Source organism: Pelodiscus sinensis, chromosome 3, assembly GCF_049634645.1.
Source record: "Pelodiscus sinensis isolate JC-2024 chromosome 3, ASM4963464v1, whole genome shotgun sequence".
NCBI classification, from domain to species: Eukaryota; Metazoa; Chordata; order Testudines; family Trionychidae; genus Pelodiscus; species Pelodiscus sinensis.
Window position 1 is genome coordinate 198,941,711 of NC_134713.1, and position 22,217 is coordinate 198,963,927.

A 22,217-nucleotide genomic window follows, 5' to 3' on the forward strand; every position below is an offset into this window, starting at 1 on the left:
TGGTGAGATTTCATCAAGGATTGTTTTTACAATCAGTAATGGAAAAATTACAATAAAACAACAGATTGTCTGGTAGCACTTTATAGATTAATGAAACATAAGTTACCCCTCTCCCCCCCCCAAAAAAAATTAAGAAACATCTTAGAGACTAAGGAGAAAATGTAGCTGGTGTCATAAGCTTTCGTGAGCATGATACCATCTAATTGTATCCTTTGGTATATGGTTGTGACTATTTTCTTCCACTATTTGATCTGAGGAAGTGGGTCTGGCCCATGAAAGCTCATCATCTAATAAACCATCTTGTTAGTCTTTAAAGTGCTGCATAGTCCTGTATTTTGTTTCAGCTACACCAGACTAACACAGCTACATTTCTATCACTAATCTACATTTTTTGTTAGTCTCTTAAGGTGCTGCAGGTCCATTCATTGTTCTTTTAAGTGTTTCCAGGTGCAGACTAACCCGGCTCCCCCTCTGGGAAAGTTACAGAGTGAGACTTCAAGAAACCGTATTTGCTATTAATGAATGCTATAAGTGTGTGATGGCGGAACTCACCTTTTGAGCAACTCCTGCTGCTGCTTATAGTACTGTAGGCTCTTTCACACTCCTGGCATGCCATAGAGCCATGATGTCCAACCAGTTCTGAAGCAGCACTGTAGTAGCTACTGCTATAGCGAACTAGCCACACTCAACCAGCCAAATAGCCACATTGTTCAAGCCAGCTAGCCACACTTGACCAGTCAAACAGCCACATGTGGCTAGTGGCTAGCGTGTTGGACACCATGGCCATAGAGTGTCAACCTCTAGCCAGATCACGCTCTCAAAATAAACCCCTTCCAAAGTCAGAAAAATCCCACCCAACTGTTTATCTACCCTCATGAGTCTCTAGCCCCAGCTCTGGATCCTTTGCTTGGGCTTCTAAACAGGCCTCGTCACCTTCTCAGGCTTCACAACACTTTGCAGGTAGAGGAACTAGGGCTTGCCACTGCTCCAGTTCCAACCCAGGGATCCTACAAACAGCAGCCAAGTACTGCTCACATCAGTTCCTCACTGCTGCTTCGCCAGGCCTCTTCTCGCCTGGCCTCTTCTCACCTTATCTTCACCCCCTTTGCTCAGCATTAGTTCTCAGATCTCCTTTCCAGCAGCTTAAGCAATTGCAGCCAGAGCCAAACTTAGTCCTTGAGCTGCTGTGGGAATGTAGACTCTGATATTAGGTGGAGATATTCTAACTCAAGGACTTGTTCCATAGGCTTATCCATGTGCTTAATTCGAGGTCTGTGACTAGACTCATTGGCCTTTTAACTGCAGGGAATTCTAAGTTTTAGCCAGAACTCACTGGAGTTTTTAAATTGGACTTCAGTGGGTCTACTCACTCACACGGGTCAGTTTTAACAGTTTAGCAGAATGGGGGCCTAAGCAACTATGACCGCCCCCCCTTCCTCCAAACAAACAACTTGTATTATATTGATCAATAAAGTGCCTCTTTATTTTTTTCCTTTCAGTTTTGGGTCATTGTTCCAGAAGGACAGTCTCATTCACCCATGACAAGGAAACTTATCACATTTAATGCAGTATTACCAGTTCTTAGACCAATCATAGGAGCCTCAGGTTATGTCTACACTGCAGTGTAAGCCCAGACTCAGACTCAAGACTCAGACTCAAGGCCTAATTTGGCTTCTGTCTGCACACAAATTTCTTGGACTTGGACTCAGATGGTGGAGGATGATAGCTCGAGCCAATCCAGGATTCAGGATTGAAACCCTATCATTTTACTATGTAGAAGCAATCTCTCTCACTCTTACACACACACACTTGAGTCCTTGAAGGCCATTAAAAATTTCCCACAATGCTGCAGGCTGACTTCCTCTCTCTCCCAAGGCTCGCCAGTCCACTCCAGCGAAATTGAAGAACCTCCCGTGTTCTAATATAGCAGTATGGTGTTTCACCCTTCTGTTTTATTCTGACTACAGAGCTGCAAACATATCTGGGGCGAACCTTTGGCCTTTGCACAGGATACTGACCAGAAGTGCTTTACAAGCACTCTGCCTCATGGTCTTGGGAGCACAGCCAGCTTTAGGTTAATCTCTGGGACAAGGCCAGCAAAAGAATTGATTTACGAGTACCAGGAATGACCATGCACCACCAAATAGTGAAGAGGCTTGTGCTGTTGGAAATCTACCAGACTGGTGACCGCTGCAGGAAACAGATGTATAGCCTGGGTACTGGACAGTGAGGGATCACAACCACACTTCTGGGAACTTGCCAACATCATGCTCATTTTATGAGGATTTGGACCAGGTGTTGGGGACTGTGTCAAGCAAGAAGCAACCTGTGGTGCATGATGGCCTAGTCAGCCAGGCCTCCAAGACAGCATGGAAATCAATGGGAACAGGGAGGCAAATGAAGTGACTGTTGATGAAAGTGTTCCTACAGGAGGCTTTGCCACAGAAGAAGCTGCAGTACATCCTGGGCCATACTTAGAGGAGTTTTTGATGCCTCCCTCTTCCTGGGAGGAACAGCCTACCACAGAACTGGCAGCTGAGACAAAAGAAGGAGAAGCTGCCCTGGAGACTGGTAAGTTGCTGGCTCAATTTTTATGCTTATTGATATAAGAATGGGAGGGATTTCTGCTCTACAAACCAATGAAAGTTATTATGAGCCCCGGCTACCAGTTCATATCCAATAATGGCAGAGTGAATGCCAGCACCTTCACATCACTTCCTCCCACAATGTGGAATTTAAAACGGAGTCTGGGAAATGCTCTCAGTAAACAGTCATCTGCTAGAGAACTTTTTCTACCAAGGTGCACATTTTTGCTAGTGCAGACCAAACTGGTTTCCCACCAGCAGCTTGGAATAACATCTCTTTTCACCATTTGGGCACCACAAGATCGGATGTGGTCTCCAAAAGCTGCAGTGCCTGAAAGGAGAGGTCTGTAGCACAGAGCAGCCATCAACTTCCCGGCAAACTTAACATATTTTAAAAAATAGTGTTGTTGTAGCCTTGATGGCTTTGTAAAATTAGAGACACAAGGTGGGGGAGAGAACATTTTTTACTGAATCAACTTCTAGATTAGAGGGAGACAAGCTCTCAGGTTCTTTTTAGATCTGGGCAAGGTACTCAGAGTGTCACAGCTAAGTACAGTATGGAACAAATTCTGTAGCATAAGATGTTAACACACTTTTAAGGGCCACTTCACCTTGAACTGGAAAAGGCAGACCAGGGACGCAGTGTCCCAGGACTGGAGCAGGGAGCTCGGGGGACCTAGGGAGAGGCCTGGGGCCAAAGGAGAGGCTGTCCTAACTACAGGCTTATGGGAAACAGCACAAATCAGAGATGGTCGTGTGTGACTGAAGTATAGCAAACATAGTACATATCTGGGACAAAGGGGAAACAAAGTGATCTTAGCAACTATAGACCTGTTTGTTTGACCTCAGAGCAAGCCAGTCAGACCCTTTAAGGCAGGGGTGGGGAATCTAAGATCTGGGGCCCAGATGCGGCCCCAGCTTGCGTGGATCCAGCCCCCAAGGCTCAAGGCTCCCCCCAGGATTGGGAAGCCCACACTGGTGCTCCGGCCTTCATGCCGTCCCATCGCTGGCCTGGAGTATATACAGTCTACTAGGCTGACCCCCCCCCCCGACTTTGGTGTAAGAGGAATGTGGGGAATGTCTTTCTCCTTCTGAGTCAGGGGCTACCTGTGTGCAGCCCTCAACTGATTTTTCTGTGGGTCAGCAGTCCCTGGCTCCCTGCCTGCCTCCATTGAAGCAGTTAACTGGTTAAACGTAACATTTAACCGGTTAATAGATTAACAGGATTTTACATCCCTAATGGGAGGAAATGTAACACTATAAAATGCAAGGTTTTGCACAAAGGGACTAATTTTTGCTATAAGCTGGGTACCATCAGTTGGAAGAGAAAGACCTGGGTGCACTGCTTCTCGTTTTCCTGGTGGTGTGTCCTAGCTGACTACACAGCCTACTCTGTTGGAGAGAGGCTGTTTGGAGTCACTGCTGTATGTGCTGGAGTGCACTGATCCCTGGAAGGAATAAAAGTCTCTGAACAGGAGTCTCCTTCAGTGGGACTCTCAGGCAAAGCTCAATGAGAGAAATGGGTGCTCAGGGACAGGCACTGAGGCTTTTTCCAGGCTGGTAGCAGAGATCCTGTGAATTTATGCCAGCCAGTGCTCACAAAACCATTCAATTCAAATTGACAGTCCTGAAGAACTAATTTCTCTATATAAACCAGAGCATAGGCATTTTCTCTAGGCTTTCCCCAACGGCCTCCTCAGCTTCTTTCACGTGACTGCCAAATACCACGGGGTGGCAAGTCCTCGCCGCTGCTGTTACCATAAACTTCCTCTGGGACCACGATGGCCTAGAAGTGAAACTCTCCACATCATCTCCCTACCCATCTCCAGAGCCAACAGATCTCCCAATGCCAAAAGCTGAATTATGCATTTATCCACAAGAGGGTGGCAAACAACAGATTTTCAAAGCACTTCTCAGCCTGCTACTGTTGTTTTTACTGTGTTTAAAAGGAAGGGGTCATGCAGGGTGTTGCCAGTTTTGCCAGCTATTTCAATGTTTTTATCTAGTTTATACTGATTATACAGCACAGAAAGTTTGTGTGCTCTGCTTGATGGAAGAGCATGCATTATTCTCTGGACTTTATGGCTAGCCTAATATATTTATCATGTGCAGTCCTCAGTCTCGTGCTAATATTTGTACAGGTGCTTGGGAGCTCAACCACAGCTACCCATTTTGGAAAATCTTAGCTTGAAGCATTTGTCTTCAGACACCCAATACTACCCCGAGGGCTGCTGCCTTTCCCCTGGAGCTAATGGTACGGTGAGTCATGTGGTGGTGGCAAAAATCTTATTCCTCAAAAGAAGGAGTGAAGAAGGAGTACATACATTGGGGCCCCCTCACTCTCAGTCTGCCTCTCACTCTCAGTCTACCTAGCAGCAAATAAAACAATCTACACTGGTTCTGCACCATGCTGACATTCAAGTTCCCAAACCATCTGTGAGAACAATATGTCCTTATTTTGAAAGCTACCTATAGAATTGTTGCTAAGAAACCAAATGAGCCCTCACATTGAAATCCATAGGGATCTAAAATAATGTGAAGGATATACCTTTAATGCCTTGAAAGCAACAGAGTTAAGCCACTCATTTGTACTTATGCCACTTTCAGAGTTATTTTATTCAAATAATGTTTTCTCGGTTGTTAGAACAACAAGAAGTCGTGTGGCACCTTACAGACTAACAGATTTATTGGAGCATAAGCTTTCATAGGCAGACCCACTTCATCAGATGCATGTGAGTGCAAAGTGGGTCTTTGCCCACGAAAGCTTATGCTCCAATAAATCTGTTAGTCTATAAGGTACCACAGGACTTCTTGTTGTTTATGCAGATTCAGACTCACTCGGGAACCCCTTTGATAGGTTGTTAGAGTTTGCAGGCAGAGGAAACATGCATGGAATCTAAATGGAAATGGCAAGTCATTAGCCTTTGACTTGGCACTTTGTTTCCAATATCAAAGCGATCCTGTTACATTACCCCCAGTTGCTCTTATCCCATGAATGATACATCTTTCCACTTCCAAGATGTTTGCTCTCTGCACTCAGGTCCTCTTGCTACTCGATAGCAAACCTGCACAACACTGCATCTCCTCCACTGCACAGTAGGAAGCTGTGCAATATGTTTGACTTTTCATTTGAATGCAGACCTGGCTGGCAGTGCAGGAAATCCAGCCATCACGTTCTCCTCCTACTATAAACATAGGAGCAGTGTTTTACTACTGCCTTGCTTTTAGGATAACTTAAGACAAGTATTTTCTTAAAGAACCACCAAGCCTATGTTGTGATTTGTAGGAAGCCTCTAACTGCAGCTGGTGCTCTTCTGGATGTTTTTATGACAAATTACTCTCAGATTACCCTTTAATGCAGTCAGGTTTGCCTGTTTAAGCTTTCTGTGTCATGTGGAAAGCCTTCAGACTTGATGTAAAACATCTGGTTAACAAGTCAGCTGCACCAAGTTGCACTGCGAGGTAGATCAGCCAGAGAAACCTTTTTGTAGCTGGTGGAAATGCAAACATTATCTTCAGTGTTTTTCTCCTCCTTAGTTTAATTTTCTCATATGAATTGAGCTAAAGCCAGTTGTGCCTCACCCAGGCAAAAAAGTCTGCCAGGCAGAGTATATTTGTCATGCTGGTTACTCAGCACATGCTCCCTCAATCATAAAACAACTTTATATACCCACTGAAAAATACTGAGTAAAGCGCCAGGCCTTCTAAGATTTACACTCCTACTTAACGGTATGCACCGCAGATAGGCTTGTCGTTGTAGGCCTTTATGCCAATGGCACTGCTCACACTGCATGACATTAAGCATATGTAAGATCTGGCTCTGAGTCTTTTTGTAACTGGTGCTGACTTGACAACCCCAAATGCTGATCCTGTTTGTGTTAGACACAGATCAGGGCAGGCACAGATAGCGGCAGCACAAGCTTCTACACACTGCTGCACCAGTCCTTAACTGGAGGGGACGGCATCTGTGAGTATGTCTTCACTGAACAGTTGACCTGGGCTTTTCTCCAGATTTTAGCTCAGTCCCCCCTTCCCCTGCCTTTCTGTCCTCTCAGAAAAACCTCTGACCCAGCTTTGGAGGTACTTTAAGTCTGGGCTAGCTTACCCAGCTGGCATTGTGGCTCAGAGCCCTAGCTCCACGTAAACTTGAATTGGAACCCATCCACTTTCCAATGACTACACAGACTAAATCACTCTGCTGATAGTCCTCCAGTGCCTTACCATAGTTCCCCCAAAGGACAGACAAATTCTGCTGCAATCGACTGCAGTGGGCCCCAGTACTGGATGTGCCTCAAACACACATGAGCCAGTGCAGACCTGATGAGGACACACAGTAGCACAGTAACTTTGCAATGGAAACACTCACACCCAGGCTAAGGTGACTGGATGTTCAGATCTGAGTGCCAAACCCCAGGAAGAACTGTGCAGTGAAAGCATAGTGTAGGAATGAATCGGGAGCACAAGCTCTCATGTCAGTTTGATAATTGTCATAATAGACAGGACATTGCCTTTATATCTTAGAGCATGGTGCACAGATAGAGAAGAGGTGTCAAAATGGTTCTGTTAATGGGGAATCGCTATTGAGCGGGAATGTTTAAGGTGGGTCCACGGCCTCACCATTGGTTCTTGGTGACCTGGTAGAAAATACACAGGCATTGCTGATGGTGTAAGATTGATACAATGGTAAATAATGACAAAAATAGGCCTGTTTTATGCCTGTGGTGCAAAGGTCATTGGGAAATTCATATGCTGCAATATTTGGGCAAAATGGCAGGTTAAAGTCAGCCCATCTTGTAGGCATAACTTCTTGTTTTGAACACAGAAGACTAGTGGTCTACGAGGAACTGTTCTTGCCTTGTTGGCTCCCAAAGAGAATCCAAGATGATGTGTCAAAGGCTTGAGGGCTTGATCCAAACCCTAATCAGATCTATGGAAAGACTCTCATTGACTTCAGCTGACTTTGGACCAGGCCCTAAAAAGATTGGTTCTGGGCCAGTAGAGAGATTGAGCCACATCTCATCCCTTACTCCTAGGCTACGTCTACACTGGCATGATCTTGCGCAAAAACTCTTTAGCGCGAGAGTTCTTGCGTTAAAGTAGTTGTGCAAGAGAGCATCTACACTGGCATGTGGTTTTGCACAAGAGATGTGCTTTTGTGCAAGAGCATCCGTGCCAGTGTAGACGCTCTCTTGCGCAAGAAAGCTCTGATGGCCATTTTAACCATAGGGCTTTCTTGCACAAGAAATTCGTGTTGCCTGTCTACACTGGCCTCTTGTGCAAGAGCAGTTGCGCAAAAGGGCTTATTCCTGAGTGGGACCAACATAGTTCTTGTGCAAGAAGCCCTGATTTCATACAGTAGAACATCAGTTTACTTGCACAAGAACACACGTTCAGTGTAGACAGGCAGCAAGTTTTTGCACAAGAGCGGCCGCTTTGGCGCAAGATCGTGCCAGTGTAGAGACAGCCCTAGGGGTAAAGTGAGCAAGCTTGAAGTGGCGGGACCTTCTCCATAAGACCCTGATGTGAAACAGGCCAGAGATCAGACAGGAGAAAGAACCCTTTCCTCAGGCCTTGGCACAGTTGCATGGGTCAGGTCTCAATGGCAAGTAATGGAGCTAAATCTATAAAAAGGGGAATAAGAACAACCCAGGAAACTACAGACGGGTCAGTTTAACGTCTGTCCCAGGGAAGATAATGGAGCAGGTAATTAAGGAAATCATATGCAAACACTTGGAAGGTAATAAAGTGATAGGGAATAGTCAGCATGGGTTTGTGAAGAACAAGTCATGCCAAACTAATCTGATAGCTTTCTTTGATAGGATAACGAGCCTTGTGGATAAGGGAGAAGCGGTGGATGTCATATACCTAGACTTTAGTAAGGCATTTGATACGGTCTCGCATGATATTCTTATTGATAAACTAGGCAAATATAACTTAGATAGGGCCACGATAAGGTGGGTGCATAATTGGCTGGATAACCGTAGTCACAGAGACGTTGTTAACGGTGCTAAATCCTGCTGGAAAGGGATAACAAGTGGAGTTTCGCAAGGGTCTGTTTTGGGACCCGTACTGTTCAATATCTTCATCTATGATGTAGATATTGGATAGAGAGTACGCTTATTAAGTTTGCAGATTATACCAAACTGGGTGGGGTTGCAACTTCTTTGGAGGATAGGGACATAATTCAAAATGACCTTACCAAGTTAGAGAAATGAGCAGAGGTAAACAGGATGAAGTTTAATAAAGAGAAATGCAAAGTGCTCCACTTAGGAAGGAACAATCAGTTCCATACATACAAGATGGGAAGCGACTGTCTAGGAAGGAGCATGGCGGAAAGGGATCTAGGGGTCATAGTGGACCACAAGTTGAATATGAGTCAACAGTGTGATGCTGCTGCAAAAAAAGCAAATATGATTCTAGGTTGTATCAACAGGTGTGTTGTAAGCAAAACTCGTGAAGTCATTCTGCCGCTCTACTCTGCGCTAGTTAGGCCTCAGCTGGAGTACTGTGTCCAGTTCTGGGCGCCACATTTCAAGAAAGATGTGGAGAAATTGGAAAGGGTACAGAGAAGAGCAACGAGAATGATTAAAGGTTTAGAGAACATGACCTATGAAGCCAGGCTTCATGAACTGGGCTTGTTTAGTTTGGAAAAAAGAAGATTAAGGGGGGACATGATAGCGGTTTTCAAATATCTAAAAGGGTGTCACAAGGAGGAAGGAGAAAATTTGTTCCTCTTGGTTTCTGAGGACAGGACAAGGAGTAATGGGCTTAAAGTGCAGCAGGGGAGGTTTAGATTGGACATTAGGAAAAAATTCCTAACTGTCAGGGTGGTCAAATATTGGAATAAATTGCCAAGGGAGGTGGTGGAATCTCCCTCTCTGGAGATATTTAAGAACAGGTTAGATAGACATCTGTCAGGGATGGTGTAGATGGAGTTTGGTCCTGCCTTGAGGGCGGGGGGCTGGACTCGATGACCTCTCGAGGTCCCTTCCAGTCCTATGATTCTATGATTCTATAAAGGGGAAGGGAACAGGCTGATTGGTGATTAGCAGTTTCAAGCAACTTCATTTTTGTGGCCTGTTAAATACTGGGGAGGCTGGAGGCACACAGAGCATGGGATCTGTGTTTTACAGCTCTGGCCTAGTGAATGGATTATGTGTTTGCTAATTATCTGATTTGCAAAGAGTTGGGTTACATTTAACTAGTTGGTTTTGTGTATTTGGCTGGAATCTAATGTTGTTGCTGTTGTGTGTATGGTGATGGCACCAAAGGGCCTAATCAAGGGTCAGGACTAGTGTTCCCGCTAAGATTTTCCATCTGTGAGCAGAGTGAGTTTTGTCTTGTGCACCAATACTGACATTGTGCGCTTGTTTGGATGAGCCATGCCATGGCACCCACCGGTTACTACCAACATACATAACAATTTTATATATATATATATATATATATATATAAGAGAAAATACTAAAACGGGCTAATTTACAAGGTGCATGACTCCCACCCTGAAAGCCACCCAGCTCAGTATATTATTCTGCTACTAGATGACTGTTTACTGTGCAGAGTTCTGGCCAGGGTGCATTCCCTGGCAAATAAAGATGACAGAGTTGAATCTCAAGCTGTGTGCAAGCTGTTTTGTATCTGTAACTGTGGCTATTTTCTTTAGTAAATGACTCCTGCTTAAGTAGCATAGATATGAAACTATGCTGGTCTAAATGCCCTATTTTAATATCCAACCAAGTTGGAATTAGAACTATGTTATTGCATGATTACTCACTGCACTGTTTGAGCCGTTCATTCAAAGTTAATTTAAATTCATTTGCAGCTCATCTTTTTTCATAAAATCAAATTGAAATTATTTTAGTAACAATGAAATATCAGGAAATCGTTCTCTTGCTAAGAGCTCTTAGACTAGAATGCCACACACACAATTTAAAGGCCAGAGCTAGCCCATTGGATATATTTATTTGGCCTCTCTAGGTATACAGGCAGTCCCTGAGTTATGCGGATCCGACTTATGTCGGATCCGCAGTTACGAACGGGGCTTTTCTCGCTCCGGAGGACAGGAGTGGCAGGACACCCAGATGAGCCGCGGTCCTGCCACCCGCGTTTTCCGGGGCGAGAAAAGCTGCTCCCCGTCTCCCTGGTATGCTGGTCAGACCAGGGAGACAGGGAGCAAAGCCTCAGAGGACGCCCGCAGCAGGACAGCCGTGGTGCGTCTGGGCTGTCCTGCTGCGGGCGTCCTCCGCGGCTTTGCTCCGCATCTCCCTGGTCTGCTGGGGTGGGGGGGGGGGCGCAGCTAGTGCCCCCTCCCTCCCAGCAGACCAGGCTTTTCTGCCCACGACGCCTGGGGCAGAGCAGCTGGGGCGCTGCTGGGCTGGTCCCGCAGCGCTGCTCCTCGGCGCTACTGGACCAACCCGGCAGCATCCCAGCTGCTCTGCCCCAGGCATTCTGATTCAGCCGCTGCTGGTCAGTTTCAGCAGTGGCTGAATCAGGACGCCTGGGGCAGAGCAGCTGGGGTGCTGCTGGGTTGCTCCGAGGAGCGGCGCTACTGGAGCAACCCAGCAGCACCCCAGCTGCTCTGCCCCAGGCGTCCCCAAGTCAGCCGCTGCTGAAACTGACCAGCGGCTGACTACAGTAAGCCCGAGGCAGAGCTGCTCTGCCCCCGGCTTCCTGGAATCAGCCGCTGATCAGTTTCAGCAGCAGCTGACTTGGGGATGCCTGGGGTTCTTAAGTTGAATCTGTATGTAAGTCAGAACTGGCATCCAGATTCAGCCGCTGTTGAAACTGATCCGTTTCAGCAGCGGCTGAATCTGGACACCAGTTCCGACTTACATACAGATTCAACTTAAGAACAAACCTACAGTCCCTATCTTGTACGTAACCCGGGGACTGCCTGTACCCTGATTTTGCAGAATCTAAGCTTTCCTTAAAAAAGAAAAATCACATGTGTTTTGCAAATAAAATTATCCACATGTGAGTCAATGGCAAACTGGTGAAGTTCTTTCTATCTGATCCTGTGGATGACCCTGTAACAAAGACCCTGAGAGACATGAATTTCCCTTTAGCTGCATTGGTATCTCAACTTCATGTGGCGGCTCTTGCCCAAGCCGCTGGGGCCCAGGCCCTGGAGCAGTCACTACTGCTGCTCCCCATGCAGCAGCTGAAGCCTCGGTTGCAGAAGCAGCTGCCGCTGCTACTCCCAACACTGTGGCTTGGGCCTGGGCCGTGGTCACCGGAGCAGTTGCCACTGCCCAGCACATGGCAGCTCAGGGCCAGACCTCGACCGCTGGAGCAGCAGCCTCCGCCACTCCCCACGTAGGGGCTAGGGACCAGGCCCTGGAGCAGCTGCTCGGGCCCAGGCCCCAGCTGCTGGAACAGCAGTCCCCGCCCACCATGCCACCTGCCCTGGCTGCAGCTCCAGCCCAGGGGCAGGGCTGAAGCTAGGGCCAAGGCTCTGTCGTGTGATGGCTGTGTAACTTACACACCTAGTGTGATTTACTGTTAGGGTTGCCGGGTGTCCGCTATTGTACCGGACAGTCTGGTATTTGTGTGCTTTGCCCGGTAAAAAAAACCCAGAAAATACCGGACATGTGCAATGTCCAGTATTTTCTGATTTTTCCAGGTGCGCACCGGACAGAAGCCTGGCGCACCGGACAAAGCGGCTGGGACAAACCAGCTGGGAGGCGGGGCCGCGATTGCCGCATGGAGCCCTCAGTCGGTTGAGTGTAAGGAGGAGGGGAAACCTCCTCGCTCGTATGTCACTGGGAGCCTGCGCGGGACAGGCAGCAAGTGCCCAGGTCAGTCCCGCGCCCTGCTGGACACTTTGCTCCCCCGCCCCACTCCCAGCCGGCTGATTCTCCCTCACTTCCCTTCCTGATCTTCCCTGGCCAGACCGCTGCACCGGCCCCCAGCTCTGCTTCCCACTGGCCCGTTCCTCTTCCTGATCTTCCCCGGCCAGCCCCCCTGCACCCTCCCAGCTCTCCTTCCCCCCCTTCCTTTCGGCCCCCCCTTCCTCCCGGCCAGCACAGCTGCACACACACACCCCCTCCCGCCAGCTGTGCTTCCCGCTCCCCCTTGCTCCCGGCCAGCCCCATGGCCCCCGACCCTCCCCCCCCCCCCCAGCTCTGCTTCCTGCTGGCCCGTTCCTCTTCCTGATCTCCCCTGGCCAGCACCGCTGCACCCCCCTCCCCCCGCCAGCTTTGCTTCCCGCCCCGCCCCCTTCCTCCCGGCCACTCTCGCGTACCCCGATCCTCCCCCCAGCTGTGCTTCCCGCCCCCCCTTACTCCCAGCCAGCCCCGCCCCCTCCCGGCTGGTCCCCCGTCCCCCGATATCCCATGGCCAGCCCTGTTCCACCTGACACACACACCCCCCCACGACCAGCCCTGCTTCCCATTGGCCCCCCCATCTTCCCCAGCCAGCCCCGTTGGTCCCCTCCCCTTAGCTGTTTCCAGGCCCCCCCCTTCCTGGCCAGCACTGCTTTCTTCCTGGCTAGTCCTTCCCCTCCCCTCTCTCCCCATGAAGTGTGTGTGTCTGGTTATTTTTTTTAAATGACTACCTGGTAACCCCTAGCAGTGATCCAGGTTCTTGGCGTCTTTTTTTTTCTTTTTTTTTTGTTCAACAACTTTGGTCCCCCCCCCCCTTTTTTTTTTCTTCTTCAACAAATTTTTTTCCCGGTGGGTTTTTTTGGGGGGAGGATGGGGGGTGTTCGGTATTTTTGTTTCAGCCATCTGGCAACCCTATTTACTGTCCTATGCAGTGGCACCTAGACCACAGTAACAGATAAGATCAAGAGACCTCTACAGCATGGGCTGAGCGCCAGCTGGCTTTTAGCTCAAAGGGTAGAGGCTCCTATACTAAGCTTCAGAGGTCCCAGGTCCAAATCTGCCTGGTGGCAGTTAAAAGTGAGGCTCGTTGGGGATCTCAAGGGGTCTCTGGAGCTCGGGATGTGCTTTCTCACCTAGGAAAAGTATGTAACCCACACACCTAGTGTGGTTCACTGTCCCATGCAGTGGTACTTAGACCACTTACAGCGAGCAATAAGAACAAGGGAGCTCTACAGCCTAAGCTGAGAGCCGGCTTTTAGCTCAAAGGGTAGAGGCTCCTATACTCAGCTTCAGCAGTCCTACGTTCAAATCCGCCTGGTGGTAGTTACAGCTGCATGGCAGCTCCTGGGGTGGGGCAGCTGCCCACCATCCGACCCCACCCCGGAGCAGCTGAGCAGCCACTGGTTGGCTCTGCTGAGGAGTGGGTGAGCCTCAAATTCTTGGTGCGTGCCTGCGCACGCACGCACCTTTTAGGGAATCCTGGTCAGGACCCTGTTGTACCAAGTCCCATACAAACACAGAACACAAAGAGAGTCCCTCATACAAAGTCTAGCTATGAAGGAGAGACTGTAACAACAGGTGGGTTGGAGGAGCACACACTAATAGTCAGCCTTCAGAGCAGTAGCCATGTTAGCCTGTTTCAGTAAGAACAACAAGGAGAACAGTGGCACTTTAAAGACTAACAAGTCTTTGGTAAGATACAACTCACTTATTGTATCTCATGAAAGTTTATGCCCTAATAAATTTGTTAGTCCTTAAAGTACTCCTTGTTGTAATAGTCAGTTGTTTGTGAACAGGGTAAGCGGTAAGCATGGTCATGTGAGTTTGCTATCATTTAAAAATAATAAATATGATTCTTGGGGAAGCATGAGTGACTTGTGGTTAAAACCAACTGCATGTTGTACATCCCAGTATGTTTGGGGCTAGCTAGAATTGCTGTTTTCTGGCAACAGAACAACAGAGAGGCCATTCTTTTTTGTCATCCTTATTTATGCTAAATCATCTCAAAATGATTACAAATTGGCAGATTTGAAATTTCCATCACTCTGCAAGAACTGAATCCACATTGGTGAAGATATCTAGGTATCCCCAGAGCCGCCCTTTAGAGATAACTTATCTCGGGGCCTCCACCACCTACTCGGTGAGGAGATATTTCCTGGTGCGTAGGTGTTGCTTTTTTCACAAAGCCAAAGTTTACACTGTTTTTAGTAGTTTGCTGTAATACTGTATCTGTAGAGTGGTGTACTGTGATAAGGGGTAGCTGTACTCTGTCCTGTATAAGTCATTTGTTGCTTTGACACTCAAGAATAATTTACACTCCCCAAACTCTTGCCCACCAATCAATTCTTTCTTACATACTCCCTCGGCCTCCATAGGCGTTAATTTATTTAGGGTTAAGCAATAATAAAAATACTCATATTAAAACTTCTGTATACCATAAAAATTTATTAGACTCACAAGAGCACTTAGATAACAACAAGCACTTACCAGCACTAAATGCTTCCATGCAGGTTACACATTGGCATAGGCAACAGCAGCGTTAAAATCATCCATTAGAGATAACAAATACATTCACCCAGTCCACAGCCTGAAACAGTCATAAACCAGTGACAAATTAATCGAAACCAGTACAGGCAGTCCCCGAGTTACGCGGATCCAACTTAGGTCGGATCCGCAGTTACGAACGGGGCCCTCCCTCTCCCTGGTCTCCAGCAGACCAGGGAGAGGAAGCAAAGCGGCGGAACACGCGGGCAGCGGACAGCCCAGACGCGTCTGGGCTGTCAGCTGCCCGCGTGCTCTGCGGCTTTGCTCTGCTTTGCTCCCCGTCCCCCTGGTCTGCAGACCAGGGGGACGGGGAGCAAAGCAGAGCAAAGCCACGGAGCCTGAGGGCAGCAGGACAGCCACGGCGTGTCTGGGCTGTCCCGCTGCCCCCGTGCTCCGCGGCTTTGCTCCAGACGCCTGTGGTACAGCAGCTGGGGCGCTGCCGGTTGGTCCCGTAGCGCCGCTCTGGGAGCTACTGGACCAACCCGGCAGCACCCCAGCTGCTCTGCCCCAGGCGTCCTGATTCAGCCACTGTTGGTCAGTTTCAGCAGCGGCTGAATCAGGACGCCTGGGGCAGAGCAGCTTGGGTGCTGCTGGGTTGGTCCAGTAGCGCCGAAGAGCGGTGCTACTGGAGCAACCCAGCAGCACCCCAGTTGCTCTGCCCCAGGCGTCCGCAAGTCAGCTGCTGTTGCCTATGTCCCTCCCTCCTGCCCCGGGCTTCCTGGAATCAGCCGCTGATCAGTTTCAGCAGCAGCTGACTTGGGGACGCCTGGGGTTCTTAAGTTGAATCTGTATGTAAGTCAGAACTGGCGTCCAGATTCAGCCGCTGTTGAAACTGATCAGTTTCAGCAGCGGCTGAATCTGGACGCCAGTTCCGACTTACATACAGATTCAACTTAAGAACAAACCTACAGTCCCTATCTTGTACGTAACCCTGGGACTGCCTGTAAATCAAAGCTACAGAAATGCTCCTCTCACCCTCTTCCCCATCATGTGAGGTTGCTGACTTCAATTGAATGAATTCTGGGATATTTTATCACACGACAGTCTTTAATGAAAGATTAATCTTTAATTCCTGAAGACTCCAATTTAACAATCCTGGAGGGTTGGCAACCCTATCCCCATGTGGAACATATCATCCGTTCCCCTAATACCATATCAAATTGATAGCCCCATGCCTGGAAATTCATCATATTTAGGCTTTGTCAGACCAAAGGTGGCAACAAGTCCCAGAGTCCTCCCAGAGATCAACTCTCCCCTCTCATTGCTAAGAAGGGGATCTAGCCCCATACCGTGGCTGGTTGCAGCTTTGGCCCAGAAAAACAGATGATCCCTCAGGTAGGTCTGTCCCAGGCCATTTAGGGCTTTCCAGCTCATAACCAACACTCTAAACTCCCCTGGAGACCAATAAGCCAACACAAATCCTGGAGTGCTGGTGTCCTTTGCTCTGAGCATGTGGAAGCCCCACTTGATAAACTAGCTTCCACCTTTTCACCAGCATCCACCTCCGAGTGGCTGGATGTGGAAGCCCCAAGAAGCACACCTTGCAAGAATCTCACGGTGAGATGCAGAGATAACAAACAGGAGAAAGGTCTACATCCGTGAGGAAAGGGGGCAGCCCTTGCAATCCGCTTACTGCTGTTATAGGATGGTTTAACCGTGGCTGGGTGCATGCCATAGTTAGCAACCCTAGCCTCTTACCCTGAGAGCTCCCTGTCCCTGCCCTGCCAGGGCTTCCTGAATGCTGCAAACGAGTTCTGCGGCACTCTGGAAGTGTTGGGAGGGAGGGGGAGAGGTACATTTGCAGGGCCACCAGTGGGCTAGAGATGCGGGGTGGGGGAAGCTTGGCAGTGATAGGTGCTCCACACCCACTAGTTTGTCCCTCCTCAGTTTTTCCCTTTGCAGAGTCGGCTCCTATTGTGTGTGTATTATAAAATCACCCCAAGTGGTGGGTCGCCAATACCAGCCACAGAAACCCACTCTGTGTCTGAGAGGCTGGGGGCGTGGCTCAGCGTTCATGTGCCTCCCTGTCACTACCTGGCCTGGGCCGGGGAAATGTCTGATCCAACCAGTGGGCCTAGTTCAGTGAGGATTCCTGGTCCCATGCCGCCTGGGGCACCCTGAGCTTATGCTAAGAAGAATCAAAGAGGCTGATACTACGTCCACCATCAGCTTCATCATCAGGGCACATACACATCTGATTCCCATTTACACAGGTCTGGCCATGTGACAGGACCTCAGGAATTTACTTCCAGAGCAGTGGGTAAGAGTCCGGCACACTTGTGGACATACAGGTGCATGTAAAATGTGTTGTGCATAGAAATCAGACCAAGAGTGCTCAGCATGGAGACTTTTGACTTTTTTTGCTAATATCATAGTGGCAGGTAAACGTCTGCCAAAGAGCCAGTGGCCTGCAGAATCATATCAGCTGTATAAATCATTGTATTAAGGCGAGGGAGCATACGCTTTCTAAGAGTTGTGGGGTTTGTGGCACCTGTTCCAGCATGTTAATCAGCCTCTGTGTCAGCTAGAGAGTGGGTGATGTCACCTGCAGGTGTCTGAGCCTTGTGGTAGAGGCCTGCAGCTGAACATTTATTTCACAAGGCGCTGCTAGCCACATCTGTACTCAGCTGTGAAGAGAATATTAACCAGAAGGCTTAAGTGGAGAGTGTTTGTAACGAGGACATCCAAAAGCAGCAAGTAGACATTTTAAACGTGTGCTTTTCCTATGATTTCAGCTGACTTCATTTGGTTAGGGAGTATAGTAAAAGCATTGTTGCATCAGACTGCTGCTGTGGGAAGTGTATCTCTACACACACACACACACACACACACGGGGAGAGAGAGAGAGAGAGAGAGAGAGAGAGAGAGTTTATGTTCTCGGTTTCTAAAGCACTCCCTTCTTTAAACATATCAGGAAAATGTCCTCCTTTCAGATAACAATCTCATTTTTTTACACTCATATTTGCTCCTTAAGGCATTTCAGATGATTCATGAAGATCTGTATATTTGTTTATCCCCTTGCATGTCAAAAGGTACAGTATTTGTCTTGAACTGTGTTGCTCTGCTGCACTACAATAAAGGTCAAGTTTCAAAACTGAATCAGTTAAAACCTCCTGTTTAAGGCGTGTGGCTTAAACTGATTTTATCTGCATAGAGAGACTGAAGTGAAATGTTGGCGTAGTCACAATGGGTTTGAGCAGCAGTCCTTGCCCCAGACTTGAATTCAGAGAGCTAGGAAGGAGGTCCACCTACAGGTGGTTTATAGACCTTTGTGTCTGGGCTTGGGGCTGAGCTAGCACAAATCTTACCTTGCTCCCTCTTCCTCACTTGGGCAGGCTGGGTGATGGCCAGTTACCATCCAGGGCTAGGCCCCCTCCTGTGCTTCTCTAGCTCAGGACCTGCTTTGGAGAGAGCAACATGCAGGACCCCTGGCTGCGGCTGGCCCCATTTGTGTCTCCGCCAAAGAGGCTCCTGGGGTAGTTGCTCAGCAGTGCTTTCCTAAGGAGCTGAAACCGCTGCTGCTGCTTGTCTCATAGAGAGACAGCCCCACTGCTCCAGTGCAGCAAGACAGTGGTTGGGGAGATTTCTAGAGCCACCGCTGACCAAGTCATCTGGTCCCTTCTGCTCCCCTGCTGGGAGAGCAGCTCGCCACTGGCAGTGGGTGAATGCCCAGGAGGGGAAGGCAAGCCCCAGCCCTGCCTCTTCCACCCAAACCTGTCCCTTCCATGACCTCCTCCCCCTCCCATGGAGCCAAGCCCAGACACCACCGCAGCAGCCAGCCCCCACCCCAAGTTACTGCCCCCAGTTCCCTTAGTTTCCCTCCTCCCAGGAGATGGTGTGCCTACCCTTCCTGGACAGCTGGAGAGCCTGTTGGCTGGGCAGCTGTGCCACGGTCCCACCACTGCTCTGGAAGTAAATGCTTTATTAGAAGGCATATTTGTTTGCGTAGGCCCAGCTGACAGAGCAATCTGGATTGCTTAGTATCAGTGATTTGTCCTCTTCTTTATATACCACTCCCCCAAACTGTGCCACCTACAAACTTGATCTGTGATGATTTTGTTTTCTTCTGGGTCATTGATAACAATGTTGAATAGCTTAGAATCAAGAACCGATCCATGCAAGACCCCACTGGGACACGCCTGCTCAAAGATGACTCCCCATTTACAATTGCATTTTGAGAGCTGTCATTTAGCTGGTTTTTAATCCATTTATATGTGCCATGTTAGTTTTGAGTTGTTTTAGTTTTTTAATTAAAATGTCATGCGCTACCAAGTCAACTGCCTTATAGAAGTCTAAATATATTTCATCAACACTATTAACTTCACCAGCTCAATTTGTAATCTCATAAAAATATCAAGTTAGTCTGACAGGATCTGTTTTCCATAATCCCATGTTGATTGACATGAATTGTGTTATCCTCCTTCAGTTCTTTTTGGAGTCCCATAGCAGTTTAGCCACTCCATTATCTTGCCTGAAATCAATGTCAGGCAGAGAGACCTACGATTACGTGGGTCATCCCATTTACCTTTCCAAAATATTGACACAACCGTAGTTTACTTCCTTTTATCAACTCTTGCTGCCATGGCCGTCCTCCTCACTGAGGCACGATTCATGGTTTCAGCTGTGTTTCTATTGGCAACTTGGTTTAGCACAATGGTGCTTGGTATACAAGTCAGATGACCTCGAGAGCATATAGGCAAAATTTACCTTCCTTTGCCAAAACTTTTCAGGCAAGAAGTAAGCTGCCAGCCACAGGATTACAGTCTGAGGAAATTTCATCTCAACCATCTCTATCATTAGCCATTCAGTAGTTACATAAGAAAAGATGAATATAGTTTATACAGCTACTTAACCTCTACATTCCACAACCTATGACCCCACGTGTATACCCAGTGACAACGCACTATCATACCTCAGGCTGCATAGAACTGAGAGCCACTAAATGTGCAGCTGCCTTAAACATCTGGGTGATTTGCCTGTATGGCAAGACAAGCAGCACATTCTCCACTAGGGCATGTGCCAGTTCTCTAGGTCTGCGAGCTTCCCTTGGAGTGGGATCATCGGTCATGCTATGTCCTGCGTCGCCACAGAAAAAGCTCCCGTGTATGGAGAGGATATGTATGCAGGAGCCTTCATTTCCTTAAAAAATAACTCTAAATGACTAACTGGGAGTGTGTGTTTGTGCTTCTTCCCCCCAATCCCTAACTTACAGTGGGACAATCCATTCTAAACACAGAGAGAAATCCTGAATTCATTTTACTCAATAGCAGTTTTGCCATTGATATCAATGGGGGCCAGGATTTCACCCATGTTGCCCCAAAACTGAAACATTCCTTTAAACTATTAAAACTGAATTGTGATACATAATTCATTGCACCAGCCTACACGTTCTCACAACCAACACTTCCTTTATGCTAAATCAACCCACAAAAAGCCATACTATCTGTACTTTGACTAACAAAAAGCAAGTGTTTCCCTCCTTTTAAAACCTCAAAGTCTTGGCTTCAGCTCTGTTATCTGTCACAAGATATAACATTTGATAAATATCAAAGACATTGCATATGTTCTAAAGTGTGTGTCTGCCTTTGAATTTGGCAAGATTTCTACCAACATGCCTACATAAGGCATTTAAAAAATTCGAGGCATGATGTCTATTGCCTAATAATTCTCCCCAAATGATATGTACTGTTATCATTGCAACAGAATATTAGAGGAAATATACATATGACCTTTTACATTAAAGATAACCGGAATGTCTGACAGCCAGTTCAGTTTTCACCAGAAATCAATGGTGTGTCAGGAAATTAATACACAGCTATCTGTGTGGACTGGATTCTGCTTTTAAATACTGGAATCCTTTGCTTTTTTTTTTCAGTTTGGAAAGACAAACTTGAAAACCAAACCCAAGTCCCATACAATGCCCAGGAGCTACAATATAATGCAACTGTGCCTCTATGAAATTGGTTGCACCATTTGCCAGCATGTGCGACCACTAGACCCTTCCAGATTTTACAGGATCCTCGTCTCTGCTATTGGACTGCCAGGTGCGCTGCCTGGATGATTCACGCTGATGACTCTGGAGCTGAAAGTTCGATCTCGTCCCAAGGAGCCACTGCCTTCCCTTCAAGCAGAACACACAGCAGCCATGGGCTCTTGACGCTATGCCACGGGATGGTCTCCAGCAAGCCTCATCACAGTGATGCCAAGAAAGCGGATGGAGCTGAAGGCACTGTGCTGCTCTAAGGTTGTGAACAAATAGATGTCTATGGCCAAGGAGCTAACGGGCCAGTGGAAGGAGGCTACTGCCTCTGTGTCTCTCTTACTGGCTAATTGCTAGGTCTGCAGATTCCTACAGGCATGAGTGTAGGTGGAAACACTATTCCACACCAGAAAGAACCTCTTGGTATAGCAACTGGGGGGTCCTCTGCAGAAGACACAAGACCATTCAACGTTCTCTCAAGCTCTGAGCCTCTCCCCTCGGTTCCTTCCCCTGGAGTATGGAAGGAATGGGCTCCCTATCACAGTAAGTGCCTTCTCTCCTACAGTGGCTCAGGCTCATTGGGCATTAGTGCCTTTTTCATCCCGTGCCACCTTTTCTGGGGCAGGGTGGTGCTCTGCAACTTCCACAAATGCCCCTGATTTTGCCTGCCTCTCACTCATCAGCCCACACTGCTCGCAGAGTTTGGGCAGAGAACTGTTTCCGTTCGGCTGGAGATTCTACCTCCCTTGGAGGGAGTCTGGGGAGGAAAACTAAATTTCCTACGATTCGCTGAGTTAAGGGAAACAGAGTCCTCTGGGCTGGGCCTTATTCCACACTGCGTCCCCCTCCCCATGTCTTATCTCCGGCAGCACATGGCCATTTTCTGCAGAGAAACTGGCACAGAATATTTGCTTGCTGGTGTGCAGGACTTTTCCCGAGACTGGGGGTGAGGCCACTTCCCCAGGATACAGCTCTGTCCATTCCAAACCATGCTTATGGGCTGGAGCCCACGGGGGAAGAGTAGGATCTGGGAACAGGGCCAAGCAAGTGCCTGAGTACATCTAATCCCTCGCACTCCCTAGGCTAAGACACACACATCCCCCTCTGCCACCTGTTTGGCAAACTAGCAGAGCAGCCAGGGATGCGTAACTGCATTGGCTGGCATGCGGGTGTAAGGAACAGTCCCTCACTCGATCCATCATGCCAATGCTGTCCTGTCGTGGATACTGGTCCTCTCTCTGGCTGAAGCACAACCTCTGCTCAGGAGCCAGCCCACACTACTCC

General features: G+C 48.2%; 1 protein-coding gene across 1 annotated transcript in view; it reads left to right on the forward strand.

Moving 5' to 3' along the window:
* The window catches only part of BCL2L11 (BCL2 like 11), a 161,683-nt gene that overhangs the window by 11,672 nt on the left and 127,794 nt on the right, over positions 1 to 22,217 (forward strand). The window contains exon 2 of the mRNA XM_075925871.1: positions 1,500 to 2,571. Within this exon, the coding sequence (XP_075781986.1) occupies positions 2,370 to 2,571 (202 nt within the window). The 5' untranslated portion in view covers positions 1,500 to 2,369. The remainder of the gene's footprint in view (positions 1 to 1,499; positions 2,572 to 22,217) is intronic.